Raw genomic sequence first — 24,824 nt, 5'->3', positions numbered from 1 at the left:
CTATGTAGTGTTGTGGTGGTGTGTTTTGTCCTATATTTTTATTTTTAATTCCAGCCCCTGTTCTCGCAGGAGGCCTTTTGGTAGGCCGTCATTGTAAATAAGAATTTGTTCCTAACTGACTTCCTTAGTTAAATAAAGATAAAATAAAATACAAAATAGTGCTGTGTCTGTGTTCCTGCCCAGGAGAAAGCAGAGGAGGAGGAAGGTTGAAAAGGAAGAGTGTGAGGGACGGGCAGCGGCATACTCCAGTGACTGACAGCCAGAGAGAGGAAGTGTCTCCTGTAAGTGATGATGTCACAGCAGACTGTGTTTCTCTCAGCCTATCAGAGGAGCTGAAGAGAAAGAATGTGAGAGTCCTGATCCCTCGACCCCCTTCAGTTTACCTCCCTCTGCCGGTGAGTTCCCTAACCTCTGACCCCCAACCCTCAGAGGAAACTATCTTTCACTCTGTTTTACTATTTTACATTCTGTTCCTCAAAAGCCCTTATGGTTGCCAATTATATAAGGCCTTAGTGGCGTTGGCAGAAGTACCCAGACATATTTGGATAAATGTGACCAAGAAACACCACAGATTTCCCTTTGCAAACATGCCTGTTATTATTACTAATTATGCAGCGCAACTACACAACCGCTTACAACCGCACAGCTGACAAAACAGGCCGACTGTTCCGAGTCCTACAGCAAGCATAATGTAATACACAACATGGCTATTACCTAAATATTCAGAGAGAGATTCTACAGCAGAGAAGTGCAGTGATAAAAGGGGTTAATATAAGTGTCACAAAATATGGAGAATGGATGAAGTGTTCAGTCCATCTGACCTAAATTAAACATCATGAAATAATCAACATATTATCAGATCAGAACGACCACTCCCACTCAAAGATCTAAATTAGGTCTACAGGCAAAATAGTGAATTCAAGGCCATGGTCAGGCATCGACCAGTTCTGCTCCGAGGTTCTGCTCCGAGGTTCTGCTACTCGGTTCTGCTCTGAGGTTCTGCTCCATGGTCCTGCTCCGGACTGTATATTGCATAGAAATAGAAAGCCCTGCATGTGTTTTCATTGAACCCACTTTGAAGTGAATAGCTCACTTTGAATGAACAAACACCACTGTATAGGCAGGCATGAAAACATCATGCATAATATCATGGTGGGTATGAAGACTGTAGCCCAGCTCACTTTGAATCAAACACATAGGCCTGGCCAACCATGGCAGGCATGAAAATATTTGGCTTAATCATAAAACAGTTTTCAGGCTTACCTTTTATTGTGTTTGACGTTTTCCAGCACTAGGCTTGATGTTGCAGATGGCGATTATTTCATCATAGTCCAAAGAGTCACTGACTTCCCTTTCAAAGGACAACAGGACTATATTGTTGAGATTTAGCCTCTCAACACAAAATGTGATGGAGAAGAGCCTCTCAACAGTACATGTGGTGGAGAAGAGCCTCTCAACAGTACATGTGGTGGAGAAGAGCCTCTCAACAGTACATGTGGTGGAGAAGAGCCTCTCAACAGTACATGTGGTGGAGAAGAGCCTCTCAACAGTACATGTGGTGGAGAAGAGCCTCTCAACAGTACATGTGGTGGAGAAGAGCCTCTCAACAGTACATGTGGTGGAGAAGAGCCTCTCAACAGTACATGTGGTGGAGAAGAGCCTCTCAACAGTACATGTGGTGGAGAAGAGCCTCTCAACAGTACATGTGGTGGAGAAGAGCCTCTTAGCAGTACAGCAGGAAGTCATAGGAACCCTGCCCCTTTACCCTTACTCGGCTATGGATGTTAGGGAAAATGTCACGTCTGTAGCTGTCCAATACTTTGATGAGGGAATTAATTCCTGAACCCCCCTCCACACAGTTGCTGAATACACACGGTTAATTCATCATCCTCAACAGAGATAATATAGTGATCACATAGGGCCTGCAGTGATTCATCCTCAACAGAGATAATATAGTGATCACATAGGGCCTGCAGGGATTCATCCTCAACAGAGATATGATGGTTAAGGGCGCTGTACTGCAGCGCCAGCTGTGCCATAAGAGACTCTGGGTTCGACTCTGCAGGGATTCATCCTAAACATAAGGCCTGCAGTGATTCGTCCTCAAGAGATAATATAGTGATCACATAGGGCCTGCAGTGATTCGTCCTCAACAGAGATAATATAGTGATCACATAGGGCCTGCAGTGATTATTTCAGTGTTGCATTTTTGGGCAGCTGCTCTTGACAATGTTGATTTAAACCATCAATATTAATTTCAAAAAGTTATTAAAGCTGCAATAGTTCTTTGGGTGACCCAAACAAATTCACATAGAAATGTGTGTTAGAGATCTGTCATTCTCATTGAAAGCAAGTCTAAAAAGCGGTAGATCTGTTCTGTGTGTGCTATTTCTATGCTTCATATGCTTTCAGTTTTGTACACAAGCTTTGAACAGCTGAAAATACCATATTTTGGATGAAAGAAAATATTTCACAGTGGTTTAGATGGTACAGTGATTCTCTACATTATACTTGCTTGTTTTGTCACAAACTGAAATAATGCAAACTATTAGAATGTTATCAACCAGGAAATGGCACTATTTCAGCATAGTGCATCATTAAGGGCCTCTTCACTCTCCCTATGTCCACGTGGGACACACTCCTTTCACACCATTTCGCCCAGTGGGCGGTGCTATACGTCTCGGTGGGCGTGGTTTAAAGTGCAACGACTGTCCGATGCGCATCCACGTTCAACTGATAACCCTCTGCCTGGGACATCATTCATAACTTCTTCAGTCATCACTATGGTGGGTTTATGCTTTCATATTAGGACATAATTTTGCTTTATTTGAACTAACAATAGCTAAGTGGCTGGATCAGTTTTCCCAAAAGTGAACAACGTTTTATGTCAAACTTTGCTTGCTAGCCAACCAGCAACGTCTGTGTTTATCAAGCCAATTTACTAAGCTTGTGTTACTGTAAAAGCCCCATCCTCTCCCAGAGAACACATCATCGGCAAGAAGCCAGACACACTTTCACTTCTATGAACAAACACAGGGATGGAATGACGGGAAAAGGAAATCTTCATTTGAGAGATGGCCCCCGAATTCTGTTAATTCCAGTTCTCCTCTCGAACACTGTGATTGTTCGACAGTGTCAATGTGTCTTACCCTCCCGCAGTGTGATATGAATCCGGGTAGCTCTTTCAGCTAGCTGTCACCAGGAGTCCTTGGTATGGTTCCCCCAACAGGCCTCAGGGACTGGATTGAGTGACTTCACCTGTAATTCACCTGTAGTGCATAAAATCTTGGACATATAGGTTTGGTTAACAAATACTAAGGAGATGATTGTGGACTTCAGGAAACAGCAGAGGGAACACCCCCCCATCCACATCGATGGAACAGTAGTGGAGAGGGTAGCAAGTTTTAAGTTCCTCGGCATACACATCACAGACAAACTGAATTGGTCCACTCACACAGACAGCATCGTGAGGAAGGCGCAGCAGCGCCTCTTCAACCTCAGGAGGCTGAAGAAATTCGGCTTGTCACCAAAAGCACTCACAAACTTCTACAGATGCACAATCGAGAGCATCCTGGCGGGCTGTATCACCGACTGGTATGGCAACTGCACCGCCCTCAACCGTAAGGCTCTCCAGAGGGTAGTGAGGTCTGCACAACGCATCACCGGGGCAAACTACCTGCCCTCCAGGACACCTACACCACCCGATGCTACAGGAAGGCCATAAAGATCATCAAGGACATCAACCACCTGAGCCACTGCCTGTTCACCCCGCTGTCATCCAGAAGGCGAGGTCAGTACAGGTGCATCAAAGCTGGGACCGAGAGACTGAAAAACAGCTTCTATCTCAAGGCCATCAGACTGTTAAACAGCCACCACTAACATTGAGTGGCTACTGCCAACACACTGTCAATGTCACTGACTCTACTCCAGCCACTTTAATAATGGGAATTTATGGGAAATGATGTAAATATATCACTAGCCACTTTAAACAATGCTACCTTATATAATGTTACTTACCCTACATTATTCATCTCATATGCATACGTAGATACTGTACTCTATATCATCGACTGCATCCTTATGTAATACATGTATCACTAGCCACTTTAACTATGCCACTTGGTTTACATACTCATCTCATATGTATATACTGTACTCGATATCATCTACTGTATCTTGCCTATGCTGCTCTGTACCATCACTCATTCATATATCCTTATGTACATATTCTTTATCCCCTTACACGGTGTATAAGACAGTAGTTTTTTGGAATTGTTAGTTAGATTACTTGTTCGTTATTACTGCATTGTCGGAACTAGAAGCACAAGCATTTCGCTACACTCGCATTAACATCTGCTAACCATGTGTATGTGACAAATAAAATTTGATTTGATTTGAAGCAATTTCTCATTTGTTCTATCTTTTAACTTCTATACCTACTTGTTAGCTATTTTAAAAAAAAAGAAAAAGTTTATTATCCAATAGGCCACATCCTATCCTAGACCACAATTTACCCATCCCCCCTTTGATACCTGGCTCTGCCCAGGTAACAACCTTGCCTACTCTAAACAATGACTTAGGTAAGATTAGTAAATTATCCTTATGTCTGACATCATCATGTAGGAGCCCCCCTTTCATTCTCCACATGTCCAATTCTCCCTTGGGCGTCCATTCATATCAATCCTGTACCAATTTTCTGTCAAGTGTCTTATCTACTTTAAGAAGTATCTGTGCTACTTATATATGTCCTTAAATATATATATTTAAATCAAATCAAATCAAATGTATTTATATAGCCCTTCGTACATCAGCTGATATCTCAAAGTGCTGTACAGAAACCCAGCCTAAAACCCCAAACAGCAAGCAATGCAGGTGTAGAAGCACGGTGGCTAGGAAAAACTCCCTAGAAAGGCCAAAACCTAGGAAGAAACCTAGAGAGGAACCAGGCTATGTGGGGTGGCCAGTCCTCTTCTGGCTGTGCCGGGTGGAGATTATAACAGAACATGGCCAAGATGTTCAAATGTTCAGCATGTTCGAATAATAAGAAGGCAGAACAGTTGAAACTGGAGCAGCAGCACGGCCAGGTGGACTGGGGACAGCAAGGAGTCATCATGTCAGGTAATCCTGGGGCATGGTCCTAGGGCTCAGGTCCTCCGAGAGAGAGAAGGAGAGAATTAGAGAACACACACATTTATTGATTAAAACAGTAACCCTTTCCTATCTTTCAAATACCACTAAGCGTCTCACTGTCTCACCTAACAATAATCCTAAATCATCATAGATGTCATATATCCCTTTCAAATGTAATACTATTTAAATAAAAAAACTCCTAATAGTCAAACAAAGCCAAAACGAATGCTAACCATATCAAATCCTTCCTACACTAATAAGCTATTTCCTTCAGTGGTCCACAGTATTTTATCTGACAATAACATGAATTAACCTTAAAATCAGTTTAATCAATCATTTAATATGTTGCATAGTGTGGAATACCTTATCTACAGTAATTTATCACCCTTAAAAACTGAAACTTATTTATTTTCATTAATAATTTTTAATGCTTATAAAATCACTATTTTTCTATGTAATATCCTGCCCTATTGGCTTAATATATCTCCTATCCAAACCTCAATGTATCTTATCTCCCCCTATTTATTATCAATGATAAATAGGATTTTTTTCTGTTGTAATACCAATTCAATAATAGCCAATTCAAAAACTTCACAGCCAATGTTGTAAAACAGAATCCTGAACCACTTCCTCTTTTCTTACTGGAGTTTATTTCCCTGCTCCCCATAATTTGTCCTGCCTCCATTCCACTTCCTCCTCTGTGGTTTCAAACTATAATTATGTCCCAGTGCGATACACTCTATTATAATGGATTTACCTTAAAACTAGTATCCCAAATGACCACAAATTCATTATCCAAATGGCCCTCCCCTGAGGCTGATCAGACCCCAAGAGATAGCTATGATAAGGTCAAAGGTCATACCATCCTTTTATAGTCATGTTCCATACCACATTAGACGTATTAAAGAACCCTTTATCCTTAAAATCAAAATGTACTTGTGTGAATTTAGATCCATATGTGAGCGTGCCCCTTTAAAATACCTTTGCACTAAAACAAATAGTCCTAACAAATGTTTTGTGTGTATATATTTGCAAACCTTAATGAAAAAATGAAAAACTTCCAGGCCCTTTTCAATTTGGTCGTTTATGGCCTCAATCTCACCCACCCTCCCCAAGATTATCGTCCCAGGAAACATCTAAAAGAGACAATAAAACTCCATTCTCCCAGAAGAAACACGAAACGCCTAACTAGCATTCACTATGCTACAAAGATTCAGAAACTCAAAAGTTAACTATAAACCAAACCTAATGATAATTCCTCTTTACCTCAAATCATTCATCATAAGTTTTAAACAACGTCAATGTATATGTATACTTAAGTGAACATGCTACCCTTAGATACAATTAACCTGATAACATTATTATCTTATGTATTACTTTTTCCCTCTGTCGCAAATGTCGTACATTTCTCAGTGTAAGAAATCAATAAAAAATGTAAACGTATTCTCCTATGGCTCCTTCAATTTACATATTTTAGATGACTTCCATCCGTCCCGGAAGAAGGAATCCTACTTAAACACCAGAATACAATGTTTAATTAAATCAACTCCTAAAATAAACAATAAACAGTAACCAAATAAACAAACCACTTTAATCAGCAAAAAACAAACTATACAAAAACTCACTACTATAATGGGTCAGATGACAAAATTACTCAGACTCATGTTTACACCTCAATAAAATAAAAGTCTGCATGTTTACAAAAAAAAAAACTACAACTGATGCCCCTGAGACGGATGTCTATGTATCAGGGAAAAAGCACAAACAACCAAATTTAACCCAGCTAATTTCCCAAAACATTTGCAATTGTTTTTTACTATAGAGGTTGCTTTTCAACATTAATACCCTAACATTGTTCCACATAATGGAAACGGATTATAATGTTAGACTACATGAACTTTCCTGCTCAAATTAAATGGTGTTACTTAAACAATCAAACCAGGAATCAATAACCATCAGAATCCATTATCACTATGTTTTACGGTTCAGACATTCAGATCTCCCTTTCTCACAGCCAAATATAGTCCAATAAACACCACAAATCAATGATGCCCACCTAGCGAATCTGTTGCTAGTTTTTAGCATCTTTCCTGACGACCCTGACGACTTACAGCTACTTTTAAAAATGTATTTGGAAATTTTGATCAACTTCTGAAAATTGACTCAAAACAATAATGCACGCATTTTCCTTCTAAATGACACAAACAATTTTCTCTGTCACCCCCAGTCACAACATCATTGCCGTAGCGACAAAAGTGCCTTGTGAGTGTTGTCATCAACAAGCACATGAGTCCATGCCCATTCCACAGCGACAAATTATTGTTGGCTGTCTGCAGCAGGGTTCGAAAATCCAAACCTAATTTATCACATCTGTTGGATCTTGAATAGAACTTACTGCATCAATCAACCAAAATTGTACTGCCAGAAGTACAGAAAAGAGTGTACCTGAACAACGGTCAAACCAATTTGAGTAACGTTATTGTTTATCAAACGTAATGACGCAGTTTTACGTTATTCCATAACAAATCTACCTGCCTCTAACAACTAACTCTCTTATTACTTTCAGCATTTTAATATCCTATTTCTTTTTTCCCAGTGGGCAAAAATATAACCCATCTCATTTCAACGTTTTTCCTTACCTCTATCGTAAGCTTTAAAACCAACCTTTATAACTTTCTCTTCTCTTTCCTCTTCACACTTATGAAATGTCCAAGACTTTAAAAATAACAAACACGGCGCCAAAATTATAACGTGTCAGTCAATCTATAAGAATGAAAAACATTGCGGTGGCCACCTCTCTATCGCCATTATCTCTCCGCTATTATTTAGATTATTTTTTATTTAGGCAACTGTCTCCTCTGTTGATACAGCAATTTAAATACAACTCAATTCTCAATACATTATTCCAGAAGATAATTTAGTGAACAGACATCGTCTTGCATCAAAATTCACTTCGTTATTATTTTTAGTTCAATGAATTAGTCTATCAATTTCAAATCAAATCAAATTTTATTTGTCACATACACATGGTTAGCAGATGTTAATGCGAGTGTACCGAAATGCTTGTGCTTCTAGTTCCGACAATGCAGTAATAACCAACAAGTAATCTAACTAACAATTCCAAAACTACTGTCTTATACACACATGTGTAAGGGGATAAAGAATATGTACATAAAGATATATGAATGAGTGATGGTACAGAGCGGCATAGGCAAGATACAGTAGATGGTATCGAGTACAGTATATACATATGAGATGAGTATGTAAACAAAGTGGCATAGTTAAAGTGGCTAGTGATACATGTATTACATAAAGATGCAGTAGATGATATAGAGTACAGTATATACGTATACATATGAGATGAATAATGTAGGGTATGTAAACATTATATTAGGTAGCATTGTTTAAAGTGGCTAGTGATATATTTTACATAATTTCCCATCAATTCCCATTATTAAAGTGGCTGGAGTTGAGTCAGTGTGTTGGCAGCAGCCACTCAATGTTAGTGGTGGCTGTTTAACAGTCTGATGGCCTTGAGATAGAAGCTGTTTTTCAGTCTCTTGGTCCCAGCTTTGATGCACCTGTACTGACCTCGCCTTCTGGATGATAGCAGGGTGAACAGGCAGTGGCTCGGGTGGTTGTTGTCCTTGATGATCTTTATGGCCTTCCTGTAACATCGGGTGGTGTAGGTGTCCTGGAGGGCAGGTAGTTTGCCCCCGGTGTGCAGACCTCACTACCCTCTGGAGAGCCTTACGGTTGTGGGCGGAGCAGTTGCCGTACCAGGCGGTGATGCAGCCCGCCAGGATGCTCTCGATTGTGCATCTGTAGAAGTTTGTGAGTGCTTTTGGTGACAAGCCAAATTTCTTCAGCCTCCTGAGGTTGAAGAGGCGCTGCTGCGCCTTCTTCACGATGCTGTCTGTGTGGGTGGACCAATTCAGTTTGTCTGTGATGTGTATGCCGAGGAACTTAAAACTTGCTACCCTCTCCACTACTGTTCCATCGATGTGGATAGGGGGGTGTTCCCTCTGCTGTTTCCTGAAGTCCACAATCATCTCCTTAGTTTTGTTGACGTTGAGTGTGAGGTTATTTTCCTGACACCACACTCCGAGGGCCCTCACCTCCTCCCTGTAGGCCGTCTCGTCGTTGTTGGTAATCAAGTCTACCACTGTTGTGTCGTCCGCAAACTTGATGATTGAGTTGGAGGCGTGCGTGGTCACGCAGTCGTGGGTGAACAGGGAGTACAGGAGAGGGCTCAGAACGCACCCTTGTGGGGCCGGCCCCAGTGTTGAGGATCAGCGGGGTGGAGATGTTGCTGCCTACCCTCACCACCTGGGGGGCGGCCCGTCACTAAGTCCAGTACCCAGTTGCACAGGGCGGGGTCGAGACCCAGGGTCTCGAGCTTGATGACGAGCTTGGAGGGTACTATGGTGTTAAATGCCGAGCTGTAGTCGATGAACAGCATTCTCACATAGGTATTCCTCTTGTCCAGATGGGTTAGGGCAGTGTGCAGTGTGGTTGAGATTGCATCGTCTGCGGACCTATTTGGGCGGTAAGCAAATTGGAGTGGGTCTAGGGTGTCAGGTAGGGTGGAGGTGATATGGTCCTTGACTAGTCTCTCAAAGCACTTCATGATGACGGAAGTGAGTGCTACGGGGCGATAGTCGTTTAGCTCAGTTACCTTAGCTTTCTTGGGAACAGGAACAATGGTGGCCGTCTTGAAGCATGTGGGAACAGCAGACTGGGATAGGGATTGATTGAATATGTCCGTAAACACACCAGCCAGCTGGTCTGCGCATGCTCTGAGGGCGCGGCTGGGGATGCCGTCTGGGCCTGCAGCCTTGCGAGGGTTAACACGTTTAAATGTTTTACTCACCTCGGCTGCAGTGAAGGAGAGGCCGCATGTTTTGGTTGCAGGCTGTGTCAGTGGCAGTGTATTGTCCTCAAAGCGGGCAAAAAAGTTATTTAGTCTGCCTGGGAGAAAGACATCCTGGTCTGTGACGGGGCTGGTTTTCTTTTTGTAATCCGTGATTGACTGTAGACCCTGCCACATACCTCTTGTGTCTGAGCCGTTGAATTGAGATTCTACTTTGTCTCTATACTGACGCTTAGCCTGTTTGATTGCCTTGCGGAGGGAATAGCTACACTGTTTGTATTCGGTCATGTTACCGGTCACCTTGCCCTAATTAAAAGCAGTGGTTCGCGCTTTCAGTTTCACGCGAATGCTGCCATCAATCCACAGTTTCTGGTTTGGGAATGTTTTAATCGTTGCTATGGGAACGACATCTTCAACGCACGTTCTAATGAACTCGCACACCAAATCAGTGTATTCGTCAATGTTGTTGTCTGACGCAATACGAAACATATCCCAGTCCACGTGATGGAAGCAGTCTTGGAGTGTGGAATCAGATTGGTTGGACCAGCGTTGAAGAGACCTCAGCGTGGGAGCAGGGATCAGGGATCAACAAAATGGAGTCGTGGTCAGCTTTTCCGAAAGGAGGGCGGGGCAGGGCCTTATATGCGTCGCGGAAGTTAGAATAGCAGTGATCCAAGGTTTTGCCAGCCCTGGTTGCGCAATCGATATGCTGATACAATTTAGGGAGTCTTGTTTTCAGAGTAGCCTTGTTAAAATCCCCAGCTACAATGAATGCAGCCTCAGGATGTATGGATTCCAGTTTGCAAAGAGTCAAATAAAGTTTGTTCAGAGCCATCGATGTGTCTGCTTGGTGGGGAATATATACGGCTGTGATTATAATCGAAGCGAATTCCCTTGGTAGATAATGCGGTCGACATTTGATTGTGAGGAATTCTAAATCATGTGAACAGAAGATGCCAGTAACCTCCTACTGCATTTACCCAAAATGTCTGATTAGTCAGGAGACGATACAAATTAAATTCATTTATAAATTTTTTTATATTCACTAGATGATCAAAAGTATGTGGACAGGGGTTGAGGTCAGGGCTCTGTGCAGGCCGGGTCAAGTTCTTCCACACTGATCTCGAAAAATCATTTCTGTATGGACCTCGTTTTGTGCACGGGGCCACTGTCATGCTGAAACGGGAAAGGGCCTTCCTCAAACTGTTGCCACAAAGTTAGAAGGATAGAACCATGAAAAACAGCCCCAGACCACTATTGACCAAACTTAGTGGTCTGGGGCAAACTTTACAGTTGGCACTATGCATTCGGGCAGGTAGCATTCTCCTGGCATCCGCCAAACCCAGATTTGTCCGTCGGACTGCCAGATGGTGAAGCTTGATTGATCACTCCAGTGAACGCGTTTCCAATGGTCCGGAGTCCATTGGCTGCGAGCTTTACACCACTCCAGCCGACGCTTGGCATTGCACATAGTTATCTTAGGCTTGTATGCATCTGCTCGGCCATGGAAACCCATTTCATGAAGCTTCCGATGAACACTTCTTGTGCTGACGTTGCTTCCAGAGGACGTTTGAAACTCTGTAGTGAGTGTTGCAACCGAGGACAGACGATTTTTACGTGCTTCGGCACTCTGCGGTCCCATTCTGTGAGTTTGTTTGGCCTACAACTTTGTGGCTGAGCCCTTGTTGCTCCTAGACATTTTCACTTAACAATAACAGCACTTACGGTTGACCAGGGCAGCTCTCGCAGGAAATGCGATGAACTAACTTGTTGGAAAGGTGGAATCCTATGACTGTGTCACTGAGCTCTTCAGTAAGGCCATTCTACTGCCGATATTAGTCTATGTAGATTGCATGGCTGTGTGTTCGATTTTATTCACCTGTCAGCAACGGGTGTGGCTGAAATAGCCGAATCCACTAATTTGCATATATTTTAAGACAGCCTGATTTGGGTGGGCCAGTATTCAACCTGTCGTGGCTTTGCCTCTGTAAGGTCTGTGTGTTTATTTCCTACTTGTATTGTTGTTTTCACAGATAGTCAGTGAGACATACCCTGTGGTGTGCAACAGTGATCCGTACCAACACAAGCCCTTCACCTCCTCTGGACACCACTTCCTAGAAGACCCTAATCCCAACCTTAACCCTAGCACCAACCTCAGCAGGACCACTCCCCACTCTGCTATCGTCCGCATCACTGACTCCCTGCAGGCAGACATAATGGTGAGGGAGAGGAGAGAGAAAGAAGGGGCGAGATGGGAGAAGGGTGAGGTGAAAGGGGAGAGGGAGGAGAGAGAGAGAGAAAGGGAGGAGAAACAGGGTGTGGCAGGGCCCCACAGTGTGAGCCTCTGGGTTCTGTCTGCTGATGGGAGGGTTGGTAAGGCCTCAGAACTGGGACAACTCCCGCTGCATAGCAACCAGCTGTCCCCCCCTCCCTCAAGCAGGGCCCATCTCCTCCCCTTTCCTCCCCCCAGGCAGAAGCGAGGCAGCTCCACTGCTGTGGGTCCTGTGCTCAATGGGATGAACCCTAAAATGTCAGAGCCTCTGATTGGCCCTCCAAACTACTTCAGACCACTCCCCTCTGGAACCAGCAAGCGGCTTCAGACAAGCTCTCTCAGGGAGCCAATCACAGGTCAGATGGACTTCCTGTTCATCTCCAAGCCGCTGAAGCATCATCATGAAGAGAGCATGAGTCCGCTGGTTGCCGATCAACGGGCCTGTAGGGAGGATTGGCGGTTGGGCCAGAGGCACTTGGTGATGCTGTCAGAGGAAATAGATGTAGAGAACATACGAGTTTACGGAGTCCGCTTCTTCCTGTCCCAACTCGGGAACAAGACCCCACGGCATTCCACCTCCCTCTATCTCTCAGAACATCACTCACACACACATGTCAAAACCAATTCCCTTTATGACTCAGGCATGGAACACACACTGAAAACCTGCTCCTCTTATGAGTCTGGCTCAGAACACACACTGAGACCCAACTTCCCCTTTGACCCTCAGCAGGCTATCAGCATCCCTACAGCAGAGAATGTTCTCTTACCATGAACGGAGAGTAGGACTATATATTATCTAGCTAGCTATATATTCTATAACATAGAAATAACGTTAGATTTCTTTTTTTACAATAAATTTGGACTGCAAACTTCATTGATATCATGCGTATTTATTTCATCTGTTTTCTCTGAAACGATGCATACACTTTCTAGATGGAGACAACCATTTGACTCCGGCAGAGATACTGATGACAACGCAACCCTTCAGGGTGTACGCAGGCAAAGATTATGGATATATTAACAAGATGCATGTCTTGCCGCCCTAACAATGTGAGTCGTTGTCCACAAAGCGGCACAGCAGTCTGCCTAGCTCCCACCTATCCTTTCTATGGATTGGTGGATACGTCTCATTATTGTAATCTGTTTTTTAAATATTCGATGAGGGTTGATGACTTCATCCGCTTGTATTCAACGGTGAGAGATGCTACAGGGCATCCTCAAGCAGTTCCAGCAGGACTTTTACGGGATCAAAGAGAGCGTACAGCAGGAAAAGCTTTCTCTGTGACCCCACCCCCATCCTGTCTGATCACACCTCTTCAAACTGTCCTGCAGATGAGGATAGTCACCCCTCCAGCACTGAACACACCCTGGTCCCACAACTGCACTGCTCCTCCATCACTGAGAGGGATACGTTCACAGAGCTGAAGAGATACATGGTGGAGCTCAGAGAGCTAGTCCACACAATCCAGACAGAACAGACCAGCACAACAACACCTGGAGGGCAGAAGGTGGAGATGGGTGGCTGCTCTACGGACTGAGGTGAGAGAACATAAAGGAGAATGGAAACAAGGATTTAGAACTCCAGCTAACTGTAAATCCCCATATTGGCATTGTTGCATCACTGGCAGGAGAGAAGATTTTGAAACTCCCAAAAATGGCTGAATTTACCAAGTAGCTCATTACAGAGAATGAAATAATGTTAGTTAGGGAGCCAATAAACCTACTGAAGCCATTCATGTTTGAGCCGATCATTGCCCCAGATCAGAGTTCGTTCTCGTATTACATCCAGTCAGAGGTTCCTGTCAGTCTGTCTGGATGGCGATTGGACGTGTCACTAATCCTTATGAAGGACTTCCTGTCAGAAGAAGTTACTCGATCAGTCAGCAGCCGATATGCCAGTTAAATAATTGGTGAAATTTTGCTATAGGGGCAGGACTCTGTTGTATACTGATGGTCGTGAGCGCAGTCTAGCCGGGCCCTGAGCTCTTTAGTGGTGGACCTCTTCTCCACCGCAGCACATAAACACTGGCACCAAGGGGTCAGTTTGGCATGCTGTTCTTTCCTGTTGGTAGAAAATAATTAAGGCATCTATTAGGCTACAGTTATATTCAAGAATCACTGCATATACTTGAACTAAACAATAGCTTTAGAAATAACATGGAATTTGCTTGTACCTCCTCTGCCTCCAGGATGAAAACATTCAGGGATGAAGATGTCATCCTGAAAGCAAACAAACATTTTGTTAAGACAAATATATCAGTTGGCATTAGCAAGCTACCTGTCTTGTATGCTTTGTCAACACACACACAGCAAATACAGGGACATTTATTTTTCAGTGAACATTAGTTATGTCAACTTCAGTCTAACTAAATGAGGCGGAGCTAACAAAATATTACTTGACTGAGGTGGAAGCTAGCTACAGTAACTACCTAATAACACAGAGAAACTGTTGCAATTTTTGTTGCAGTTGAGTTGCTTGCTAATGTTAGTTGCTAAATACTTCAGACGCAATTAGCTTGTTACCTTCAACTAGAGTTGCAACAAAGTTGTCCAGTGTCTAACGCTAGCCTCGTCACCAACATTCATGACCAGTTAACGTTATCTCGGGCTCCATTGCTTTGACTCACGTCACCACCTCCGTTCAGTCACTTTTGCTTGACTCCGAAGTCAGCGATGATGGTCGGTCGGTAACCCCTACACCATAACCCTCTAAATGTCAAATGGAGGCCCAAGCAGAGGGCATTAAATAGGCCTATGACTCCTTTCCATTCGGAAACTCCTGGTTGCCACATTGAGAGTGCCCTTCATCGTGAAGTCTGCCTCCGCGAAGTGCTGTCTGTAGATCCTGCTAGCTCGAGCTGGCATGTCCTTCCTCTTCAGGACATGGAGCAACTTCTTCAAAAGTGCAGTCTATGGTCGTTTACCAAGGGATTTTTTTGGAGCCAATTCATGCAGCCCGGCACTATACAGTTCATGTTTGAATTACTATTGTTGTTTCCATCTTCGTTGTCCGCACCTAACCTCACTCTCTTCGATTGACGCTCCGGGTAAAAACTCAATACCACACCGCCAGTCGTTACTATGGCAATTTAAAATGGCGCTGACCATAGCTCAAATAAACTTGGTCGACGATCAAAATACCTAACAGAGATATGGTAAAGGCCCATGTTTAGTATTAGTGGATTGAATAATTATCTGCTTATATTTACAGTTTAAGTCGGAAGTTTACATACATCTTAGCCAAATACATTTAAACTCAGTTTTTCACAATTCCTGATATTTAATCCCAGTAAAATTTCCCTGTCTTAAGTCAGTTAGGATCACCACTTTATTTTATGAATGTGAAATGTCAGAATAATAGTAGAGTGATTTATTTCATCACATTCCCAGTGGGTCAGAGGTTTACATACACTCAATTAGTATTTGGTAGCATTACCTTTCAATTGTTAACTTTGGTCAAACCTTTCAGGTAGCCTTCCACAATAAGTTGGGTGAATTTTGGCCCATTCCTCCTGACAGAGCTGGTGTAACGGAGTCAGGTTTGTAGGCCTCCTTGCTCGCACACACTTTTTCAGTTTTGCCCACACATTTTCTATAGGATTGAGGTCAGCAGAGCTTTGTGATGGCCACTCCAATACCTTGACTTTGTTGTCCTTAAGCAATTTTGACACAACTTTGGAAGTATGCTTGGGGTCATTGTCCATTTGGAAGACCCATTTGCAACCAAGCTTTAACTTCCTGACTGATGTCTTGAGATGTTGCTTCAATATATCCCCATAATTTTCCTGCCTCATGATGCCATCCATTTTGTGAAGTGCACCAGTCCCTCCTGCAGCAAAGCACCCCCACAACATGATGCTGCCACCCCCGTGCTTCACGGTTGGGATGGTGTTCTTTGGCTTGCAAGCCTCCCCCTTTTTCCTCCAAACATAATGATGGTCATTATGGCCAAACGGTTCTATTTTTGTTTCATCAGACCAGAGGACGATCTTTGTCCCCATGTGCAGTTGCAAACCGTAGTCTGGCTTTTTTATGGCGGTTTTGGAGCAGTGGCTTCTTCCTTGTTGAGCGGCCTTTCGGGTTATGTTGATATTGGACTCGTTTTACTGTGGATATAGATACGTTTGTACCTGTTCCCTCCAGCATCTTCACAAGGTCCTTTGCTGTTGTTCTGGGATTGATTTGCACTTTTTGCACCAAAGTACGTTCATCTCTAGGTGACAGAACACATCTCCTTCCTGAGAGGTATGACGGCTGCGTGGGCCCATGGTGTTTATACTTGTGTACTATTGTTTGTACAGATGAATGTGGTACCTTCAGACGTTTGGAAATTGCTCCCAAGAATGAACCAGACTTGTGGAGGTCTACAATTTTTTTTCTGAGGTCTTGGATGATTTATTTTGATTTTCCCATGTCAAGCAAAGAGGCACTGAGTTTGAAGGTAGGCCTTGAAATACATCCACAGGTACACCTCCAATAGGCTAATTGACATAATTTGAGTCAATCAGAAGCTTCTAAAGCCATGACATCATTTTCTGTTTAAAGCTGTTTAAAGGCACAGTCAACTTAGTGTATGTAAACTTCTGACACACTGGAATAGTGAATTATACATGAAATAATCTGTCTGTAAAAAATGGTTGGAAAAATGACTTGTCATGCACAAAGTAGATGTCCTAACCGACTTGCCAAAACTATAGTTTGTTAACAAGAAATTTGTGGAGTGGTTGAAAAACAAGTTTTAATGACTCCAACCTAAGTGTATGTAAACTGCCGACTTCAACTGTACCTCGGCCTCAGCTGTGAACAATCTGAGAGACAAGGAAAGAAGGGCCTTCTATGCCATCAAAAGGAACATAAAATTTGACATACCAATTAGCATCTGGCTAAAATACTTGAATTAGTTATAGAACCCATTTCCATTTACGGTTGTGAGGTCTGGGGTCCGCTCACCATCCAAGAATTCACTAAATGGGCCAAACACCAAATTGAGACTCTGCATCAGAATTCTGCAAAAATATCCTCAGTGTACAACATAAAACACCAAATGATGCATGCAGAACAGAATTTGGCTGATCCTTGCTAATTATCAAAATCCAGAAAAGAGACTTTAAATTCTACAACCACCTAAAAGGAAGTGATTTCCAATCCTTCTTTCACAAAACCATAACGTACAGAGAAATTAACCTGGAGAAGAGCCCCCTAAGCAAGCTCGTCCTGGGCTCTGTTCACTATCACCCCACAGAGCCCCAGGATAGCAACACAATTAGACGCAACCAAATCATGAGAAAACAAAAAGATAATTACTTAACACATTCGAATGAATTTACACAAAAAAAATGAGCAAACTAGTGCTATTTGGCCCTAAACAGAGAATACACAGTGTCAGAATAAAAATTGAAGGAAATCATTGACTACTATATGTACAGACTCAGTGAGCATAGCCTTGCTTTTGAGAAAGACTGCCGTAGGCAGACCACACTGCCCTTTCCCACCTGGACAAAAGGAACACCTATGTGAGAATGCTGTTCATTGACTACAGCTCAGCTTTCAACACCATAGTGCCCACAAAGCTCATCACTAAGCTAAGGACCCTGGGACAACACCTCCCTCAGCAACTGGATCCTGGACTTCCTGACAGGTCGACCCCCAGGTGGTAAGGGTAGACAACAACACATCTGCTCCGCTGATCCTCAACACTGGGGCCTCTCAGGGGTGCTTGCCTATTCCCTTGCCTAGCCGAACACACCATCATTCACATCGACAGAGCTGTCGTGGAGCGGTTTGAGAGGTTCAAGTTCCTTGGTGTCCACATCACCAACAAACTATCATGGTCCGAACACACAAAGACATTTGTGAAGAGGCCAAGCTTCCTGACATCCAGGACCTATATACTAGGCGGTGTCAGAGGAAGGCCAAAAAAATTGTCAGACTCCAGTCACCCAAGTCATAGACTGTTCTCTCTGCTACCGTAAGGCAAGCGGTGCCAGAGCGCAAAGGACCAAAAGGCTCCTTAACAACTTCTACCCCCAAGCCATAAGACTGCTGAACAACTAATCAAATGGCCACCCGGACCATTTACATTGACCCCGCCATATCACTTTACCCCTACCTACATGTACAAATTACCTCGACTAACCTGTACCCCCGCACATTGACTCGGTACCGGTACTCCCTGTATATAGCCTCATTATTATGTAATTTTCTTGTTATTTTTGAATGTTTTTGATCTTTTTTTCACTAGTTAATTTAGTAAATATTTTATTAACTCTTTCTTAAACTGCATTGTTGGTTAGGGGCTTGTAAGTAAGCATTTCACGGTAAGGTCTACTACACCTGTTGTATTCTGAGCATGTGACAGCATGTCTTCAAATCAAATGTTATGTGCACTGCTCTTGTACTTTAACTATTTGCACATCATTACAACACTGTTTGTAGACATAATATGACATGTGAAATGTCTTTATTATTTAGAAACTTTTGTGAGTGTGTTTACTGTTTTTTGTTTATTTCACTTGCTTTGGCAATTTAAACATGTTTCCCATGCCAATAAAGCCCCTCGAATTGAAATTGACAGATTTTGCGCCGAGTTGGGCCTCTCTTTCCTCTTCCTCTCTGACGCAGGGCAAGCAAGCGATGGCTGAGAGAGGATGGTGGTTAGTGCTATATGGGATCCTCAATACGTCCACACCCTAAATCATAACCCTAACTTTACCTTAAAGGTAGACTCAGCGATATGACATAGATGCCGAAAGTGAACAGCAAAGTGGGTTAATTTCCGCAAAAACTAAGGGCGTTGAAGCGTGGGGCTAACTGCTCCGCTGTTTTGGAGCGCTTGCAACAACGCTGTACACAGCGTGAAGCATCCCTTGCACATGCGCAGATACTGTCCGTGTTCGAGAGCATCAACACCGTCATTGGTAAATTGTGACTGACTGATCTACAAATAATAATGAGTTATTTATGATGCAATGTGATTTGTAGGTCAGTCAGTCGCCTGCAGTCGTTTTGACTATCTCGAACACAGTCAATATCTGCGGTGCTGCTCGTGGCAACGTCATATCGTTGAGTCTACCGTTTACCGGACGTCCCAGTGATCCCGTTTAGACTCTTCGAGAGAAGGATCGAGAGTGGGAAAGAGGAAAGGGTGCTTGGGGATGGCGGACAAATCTCTCACGGTGTTCGTGAAGCTGTTCGCCGCGGTATTTTACGGACTCAGTTCTTTTCTCATTGTCGTGGTAAACAAGAGCATCCTCACAAACTATAGGTTTGTTTGATTTCCGTTTATTCTGTTCGCTTGGTTCCAAAAACATCTAGACACACAGCGATGCTACCTACTGTTTGATTCTGATCAGGCTATTCATCAACTAGCTAACGTAAACTCACTTGCTAGTTAAATAATACTGCTTGGACAGGTTACGTTATTTAGCTAGTTAATTAACGCCGGCGAGTTACTTACTACTAACGTTAGATACACATTTAGACATTTTATTTATATTTTCTATGTCGGTAACTTAGCTACGGGTTTGAGGCTTTGGTGGCTAACGTTAATTTATTTAAAGTTTAACTTTCATCGCTACACTAGCTAGCTGACTACTGTCGTTTCCTCGTTGTGTCACCGTTTGGGACACCTTCATATCACGAAGTTAGACGAGATGTTTGTCAATTTTCTCAAGCTGTTTTCTTGTCACAGTACGATACATTTTTACTTTCAGGTTCCCCTCGTCAATATGTGTCGGCATCGGGCAGGTAAGTGTTATTCCTGTGTTTGTGTATGTGAGAGAAAGTGCGGTGTGTTAATCCAATATAACTGAGGTGTCTGTGTTGTAGATGCTGGCCACCGTGGTCGTGCTGTGGGTGGGCAAGGCTCTGAGGGTGCTGAGTTTCCCAGACTTCGACCATAGTATACCTCGCAAGGTGAGTCAGTCAGCTAATAGGTAGGTGTGCATGTCTGTCTGTGTCCATCTTTGTGTGTGTAACGTGTTTCTCTTGTTGCAGACCTTCCCACTCCCTTTCTTGTACGTAGGGAACCAGATAACTGGACTGTTTGGGACAAAACGGCTAAAGTATGTTATGCTTATCTGGGTTTATATGTTATGTATATATGTAATGTATACATGTTGTGGTAGGGCTGGGTGATATGGCCAAAATCTCATATCCCGATATAGGTCATTTCCAATCCCGATAACGATACATATCAAGATATACTACCTTTAATGTAAATTCAATGAATCAATAGTTTATATAAAATGACCACATGTAAAGGCCTATTTCTCATTACATTTTGAATTATACTCTACAAATGAAAGGTAATTACTCATATTTGATAGGTTCTAAATAAAATAACTTTTGTGCACATTTTCAATTAAGCATGTAACAAAATATAAATGTATTAAATCAAAAAAGGTAAATGGAAAACACTTCAACTATAGTTGAAAACCTATATGTCTATATATATTTTTTTTTTGTGGGGGGCTTGCCTGTGTTGCATGTTATTTTGGCATTAATACTTGTCACATATCAATTTGGTACCTTGGGTTGAGTGTTCACTCACAAAACCCCAGTTTCTTGACCGTGTAAATTGGGGCCATGTCTTTGCAGATGTAAGTTGTAATAGCAGCTGTTATCTCCTTCCATCTTCGTGATTCTTTGCCATATGGTGTGCCGCGAGTAAACCTCTTGCAACATGAGTCGGATTTGTTTTGAGCACTCAACTTTACTTTTTTGGGTCTCGTCCATGGAGACTCTCCGTACTGTTTCACATGATTATTGCGTATGTGGTAAAAGAGGTTTGTGGTTTTTGAGCCTGTTGTCTGGACCGGCCTGCGTCATATTTTGCAAAGGACAGTTTTCTGGTCCATGTCAGAAGTTTCATACCCAAACCACGTCCATGTGACCGAAGTAGCTCCTCTTTTAGGTACGAGCTCCGTGTCACATTCACTCTACTCCATATTTGTTGCAAATTTCCAGAACGCAAAGCATCGTCCAGTTTACTAAAAATATTGCCCTAAAGAGTGATTTGCGACACAACGAAATAAACAATAGAGCATAATATTAAACGTTAGATGTTTTTCTATTGTCACATGATATATATCGTCATATCGCCCAGTTATATGTTGTGGCTATCTGTCAGTTATATGTTGTGGCTATCTGTCAGACCCCTTCTGACAGCTATCTATTCAGACCCCTTCTGATTTCCCAATTTTTTTACGTTACAGCCTTATTCTAAAAGGGATTAAAATAAACATGTTCCTCATCAATCTACACACAATACCACATGACAAAGTGAAACAGGTTTTTAGTGATGTTTGTAAATGTATTAAAAATAAAAAAGATGTAAATAAGGGAAGTATTCAGACCAATTGCTTTGAGACTCGAAATTAAGCTCAGGTGCATCCTGTTTCCACAACTTGATTGGATTCCACCTGTGGTAAATTCAATTGATTGGAAAGACATACACCTGTCTATATAAGGTCCCACAGTTGACAGTGCATGTCAGAGCAAAAACCAAGCCATGAGGTCGAAACAATTGTCCGTAGAGCTCTGATACAGGATTGTGTCGAGGTACAGATCTGGGTAAGGGTACCAAAACGTTTCTGCGGCATTGAAGGTCCCCAACAACACAGTGGCATCCATCATTCTTAAATGGAACCACCTAGAATCTTTCTAGAGCTGACTGCCTGGCCAAACTGAGCAATGGGGAAGGGCCTTGGTCAGGGAGGTGACTGACAGATTTCCTCTATGGAGATGGGAGAACCTTCCAGAAGGACAACCATCTCTGCATCACTCTACCAATCAGACCTTTATGGTAGTGTGGCCAGTTGGAAGCCACTCCTCAGTAAAAGGCACAACAGCCTGCTTGGAGTTTGCCAAAAGGCACCTAAAGACTCTAAGACCATGAGAAACAAGATTCTCTGGCCTGATGAAGCCAAGATTGAGCTCTTTGACCTGAATGCCAAGTGTCATGTCTGGAGGAAACCTGGCACCATCCCTACAGTGAAGCATGGTGGTGGCAGCATCGTGCTGTGGGAATGTTTTTCAGTAGCAGGGACTGGGAGATTAGTCATGATTGAGAGAAAGACGAACCGAGCATCGTACCGAGATCCTTGATGAAAACCTGCTCCAGAGTGCTCCGGACCTTCAGACTGGGGTGAGGGTTCACCTTCCAACAGGACAACGACGCCAAGACACAGCAGCAGTGGCTTTGGGACAAGTCTCAATGTCCTTGAGTGGCCCAGCCAGAGCCCGGACTTGAACCTGATCTCTGGAGAGACGTGAAGATAGCTGTGCAGTGATGCTACCAATCCAAATTGACAGAGGTTGAGCAGATCTGCAGAGAAGAATGAGAGGAACTCCCTACATACAGGTGTGCCAAGTTTGTATCTTCATACCCAAGAAGACTCGAGGCTGTAATCGCTGCTAAAGGTGTTTCAACAATGTACTGAGTAAAGTGTCTAAATATTTATGTAAATAAGGCATTTCTGTTTATTTTTAATACCAACATGTCTAAAAACCTGTTTTTGCTTTCTCATTATGGGGTATTGTGTGTAGATTGAAAAGGGGGTAAACTCATTTTAGAATAAGGCTGTAACATAACAAAATGTGGAGAAAATAAAGGGTCTGAATAATGCACTGTATGTTCTGGTAATATTTGGGGTTATATGGAATGGTTATAGGTTGGGGTTATCTGGGGATGCAGGTTGGGGCTGTAGGTTCTGAGGCTTCATCTAGCTGTGTTGTTTTGGAGGTAGTGGATAGATGATGATATTGTTCTCTCTACCAGCCTGCCGATGTTCACAGTCCTCAGGAGGTTCTCCATCCTCTTCACCATGATGGCTGAAGTTCTGCTGCTCAAGTATGATTTACTATTTTAATATTATTTAAATATATTTATTTTGTTTGAATATTGAAACACTAGGTTATACAGCTTTGTTTTGTCTCTATCCTCTGAAGGGAGAATCCTAACTTCTCCTATGTGATTTTCCGGTAGTCATGCATTGATGTCATTGGAGACCAAGGGAACATATTTGTTGAATTGGCAGTTAAGATTCACCCCTAATTGACCAGTCTGTATGTCTGTAATAAAATAGTGCCTCCAAGTATTCACCCCTTGACTTTTTCCACAATTTGTTGTCTTACAGCCTGAATTTAAAATGGATTCAATTTAGTTTTTTTTTTTGTCACTGGCCTACACACAATACCCCATAATGTCAATGTGGTATTATGTTTTACAAATTAATACAAAATATAAAGCTGAAATGTATTTACTCAAATAAGTGTTAAACCCCTTTGTTATGGCAAGTTCAGGAGTAAAGATGTGCTTAACATTTCACATAATAAGTTGCATAGACTCACTCTGTGTGTAATAATGGTGTTGAACAAGACTTTTGAATGACTACCTCATCTCTGTACACCACACATACAATTATCTGTAAGGTCCCTTAGTCGAGCAGTGAATTTCACACAGATTCAACCACAAAGACCAGGGCGGTTTTACAATGCCTTGCAAAGAAAAGCACCTATTGGTAGATGGTTAAAAAAAAAAGCAGACATTGAATATCCCTTTGATCATGGTGAAGTTATTAGTTACACTTTGGATGGTGTATCAATAAGCCCAGTCACTACAAAGATACAGGCATCCTTCCTAACTCAGTTGCCGGAGAGAAAGGAAAACGCTCAGGGATTTCACCATGTGGCCAATGGTAACTTTTTAAAACATTTACCGATTTTAATGGCTGTGACAGGAGAGGACTGATGATCAACAACATTGTAATTGATATACTAAACTAAGTCACAGAGTGAAAAGGAATCCTGTACAGAATATAAGTATTCCAAAACATGCATCCTGGCGACAGTAAGGCACTAAAGTACAACTGCACAAAATGTGGCAAAGAAATTAACTTTGTTTCGGCAAATCGAACACATCACTGAGTACCACTCTTCAGTACCACTCTTCAACAGAGTGGCCCATAGCTAGTGCATTAATCTTAATAAGATAGCCAGGCGAGACAACCACATACAGTATTAGTCGTATCACATAATACAAAATGCATAAAAATGTCTCTTCACAGTCCCTGTCGTGCTGTAAGGTATTCTTTTATTGTGTTGGTCCCCATTTTCATGAGCTGAAATGAAAGATCCCAGAAATGTCGTGCATACGTTTGTTTACAAATGTCTTAGTGAGCATTTCTCCTTTGCCAAGATAATCCATCTAACTGACAGGTGTGGCATATCAAGAAGCTGATTAAACAGCATGATCATTACACTGGTGTACCTTGTGCTGGGTACAATAACCTGCCACTCTAAAATGTGCAGTTGTCTCAAACATCTCGAGTTGTGGGAGTGTGCAATTGGCATGGTGACTACAGGAATGTCCACCAGAGCTGTTGCCAGATAATTGATGTTAAATTTCTCTACCATAATCCGCCGCCAACGTTGTTTTAAAGAGTTTGCAGTACGTCCAACCAGCCTCGCATCGGCAAGCAAAGTGTAACAATCACGCCAGCCCCTCCACCTCTGACTTTTTCAAATGTGGGATGGTCCGAGACGCAC

At 42.6% G+C, this 24,824-nt stretch overlaps 2 protein-coding genes across 2 annotated transcripts in view; both read left to right on the top strand.

The window, feature by feature from the left end:
* Positions 1 to 13,149, top strand: part of LOC112251676 — a 30,027-nt gene extending 16,878 nt beyond the window's left edge. The window contains exons 3-4 of the mRNA XM_042316879.1: positions 184 to 395; positions 12,037 to 13,149. Of these exons, the coding sequence (XP_042172813.1) occupies positions 12,220 to 13,047 (828 nt within the window). The 5' untranslated portion in view covers positions 184 to 395; positions 12,037 to 12,219 and the 3' untranslated portion in view covers positions 13,048 to 13,149. The remainder of the gene's footprint in view (positions 1 to 183; positions 396 to 12,036) is intronic.
* A 5,721-nt stretch (positions 13,150 to 18,870) lies between these two features.
* Positions 18,871 to 23,127, top strand: LOC121845456 (UDP-N-acetylglucosamine/UDP-glucose/GDP-mannose transporter-like; the record flags this gene model as incomplete). The annotated part of the gene is given in 5 exon segments (XM_042316878.1): positions 18,871 to 19,539; positions 19,988 to 20,021; positions 20,103 to 20,189; positions 20,271 to 20,338; positions 23,056 to 23,127. Coding segments are annotated over 5 exon segments (371 nt in total), but the record flags the coding sequence as incomplete, so codon positions are not given.
* Positions 23,128 to 24,824: the final 1,697 nt, after the last annotated feature.

This window comes from Oncorhynchus tshawytscha, unplaced genomic scaffold (assembly GCF_018296145.1).
Source record: "Oncorhynchus tshawytscha isolate Ot180627B unplaced genomic scaffold, Otsh_v2.0 Un_contig_2559_pilon_pilon, whole genome shotgun sequence".
Taxonomy (NCBI): Eukaryota; Metazoa; Chordata; class Actinopteri; order Salmoniformes; family Salmonidae; genus Oncorhynchus; species Oncorhynchus tshawytscha.
The sequence above is the reverse complement of the archived record's forward strand: the minus strand, read 5'-3'. Positions and strand labels throughout refer to the sequence as shown.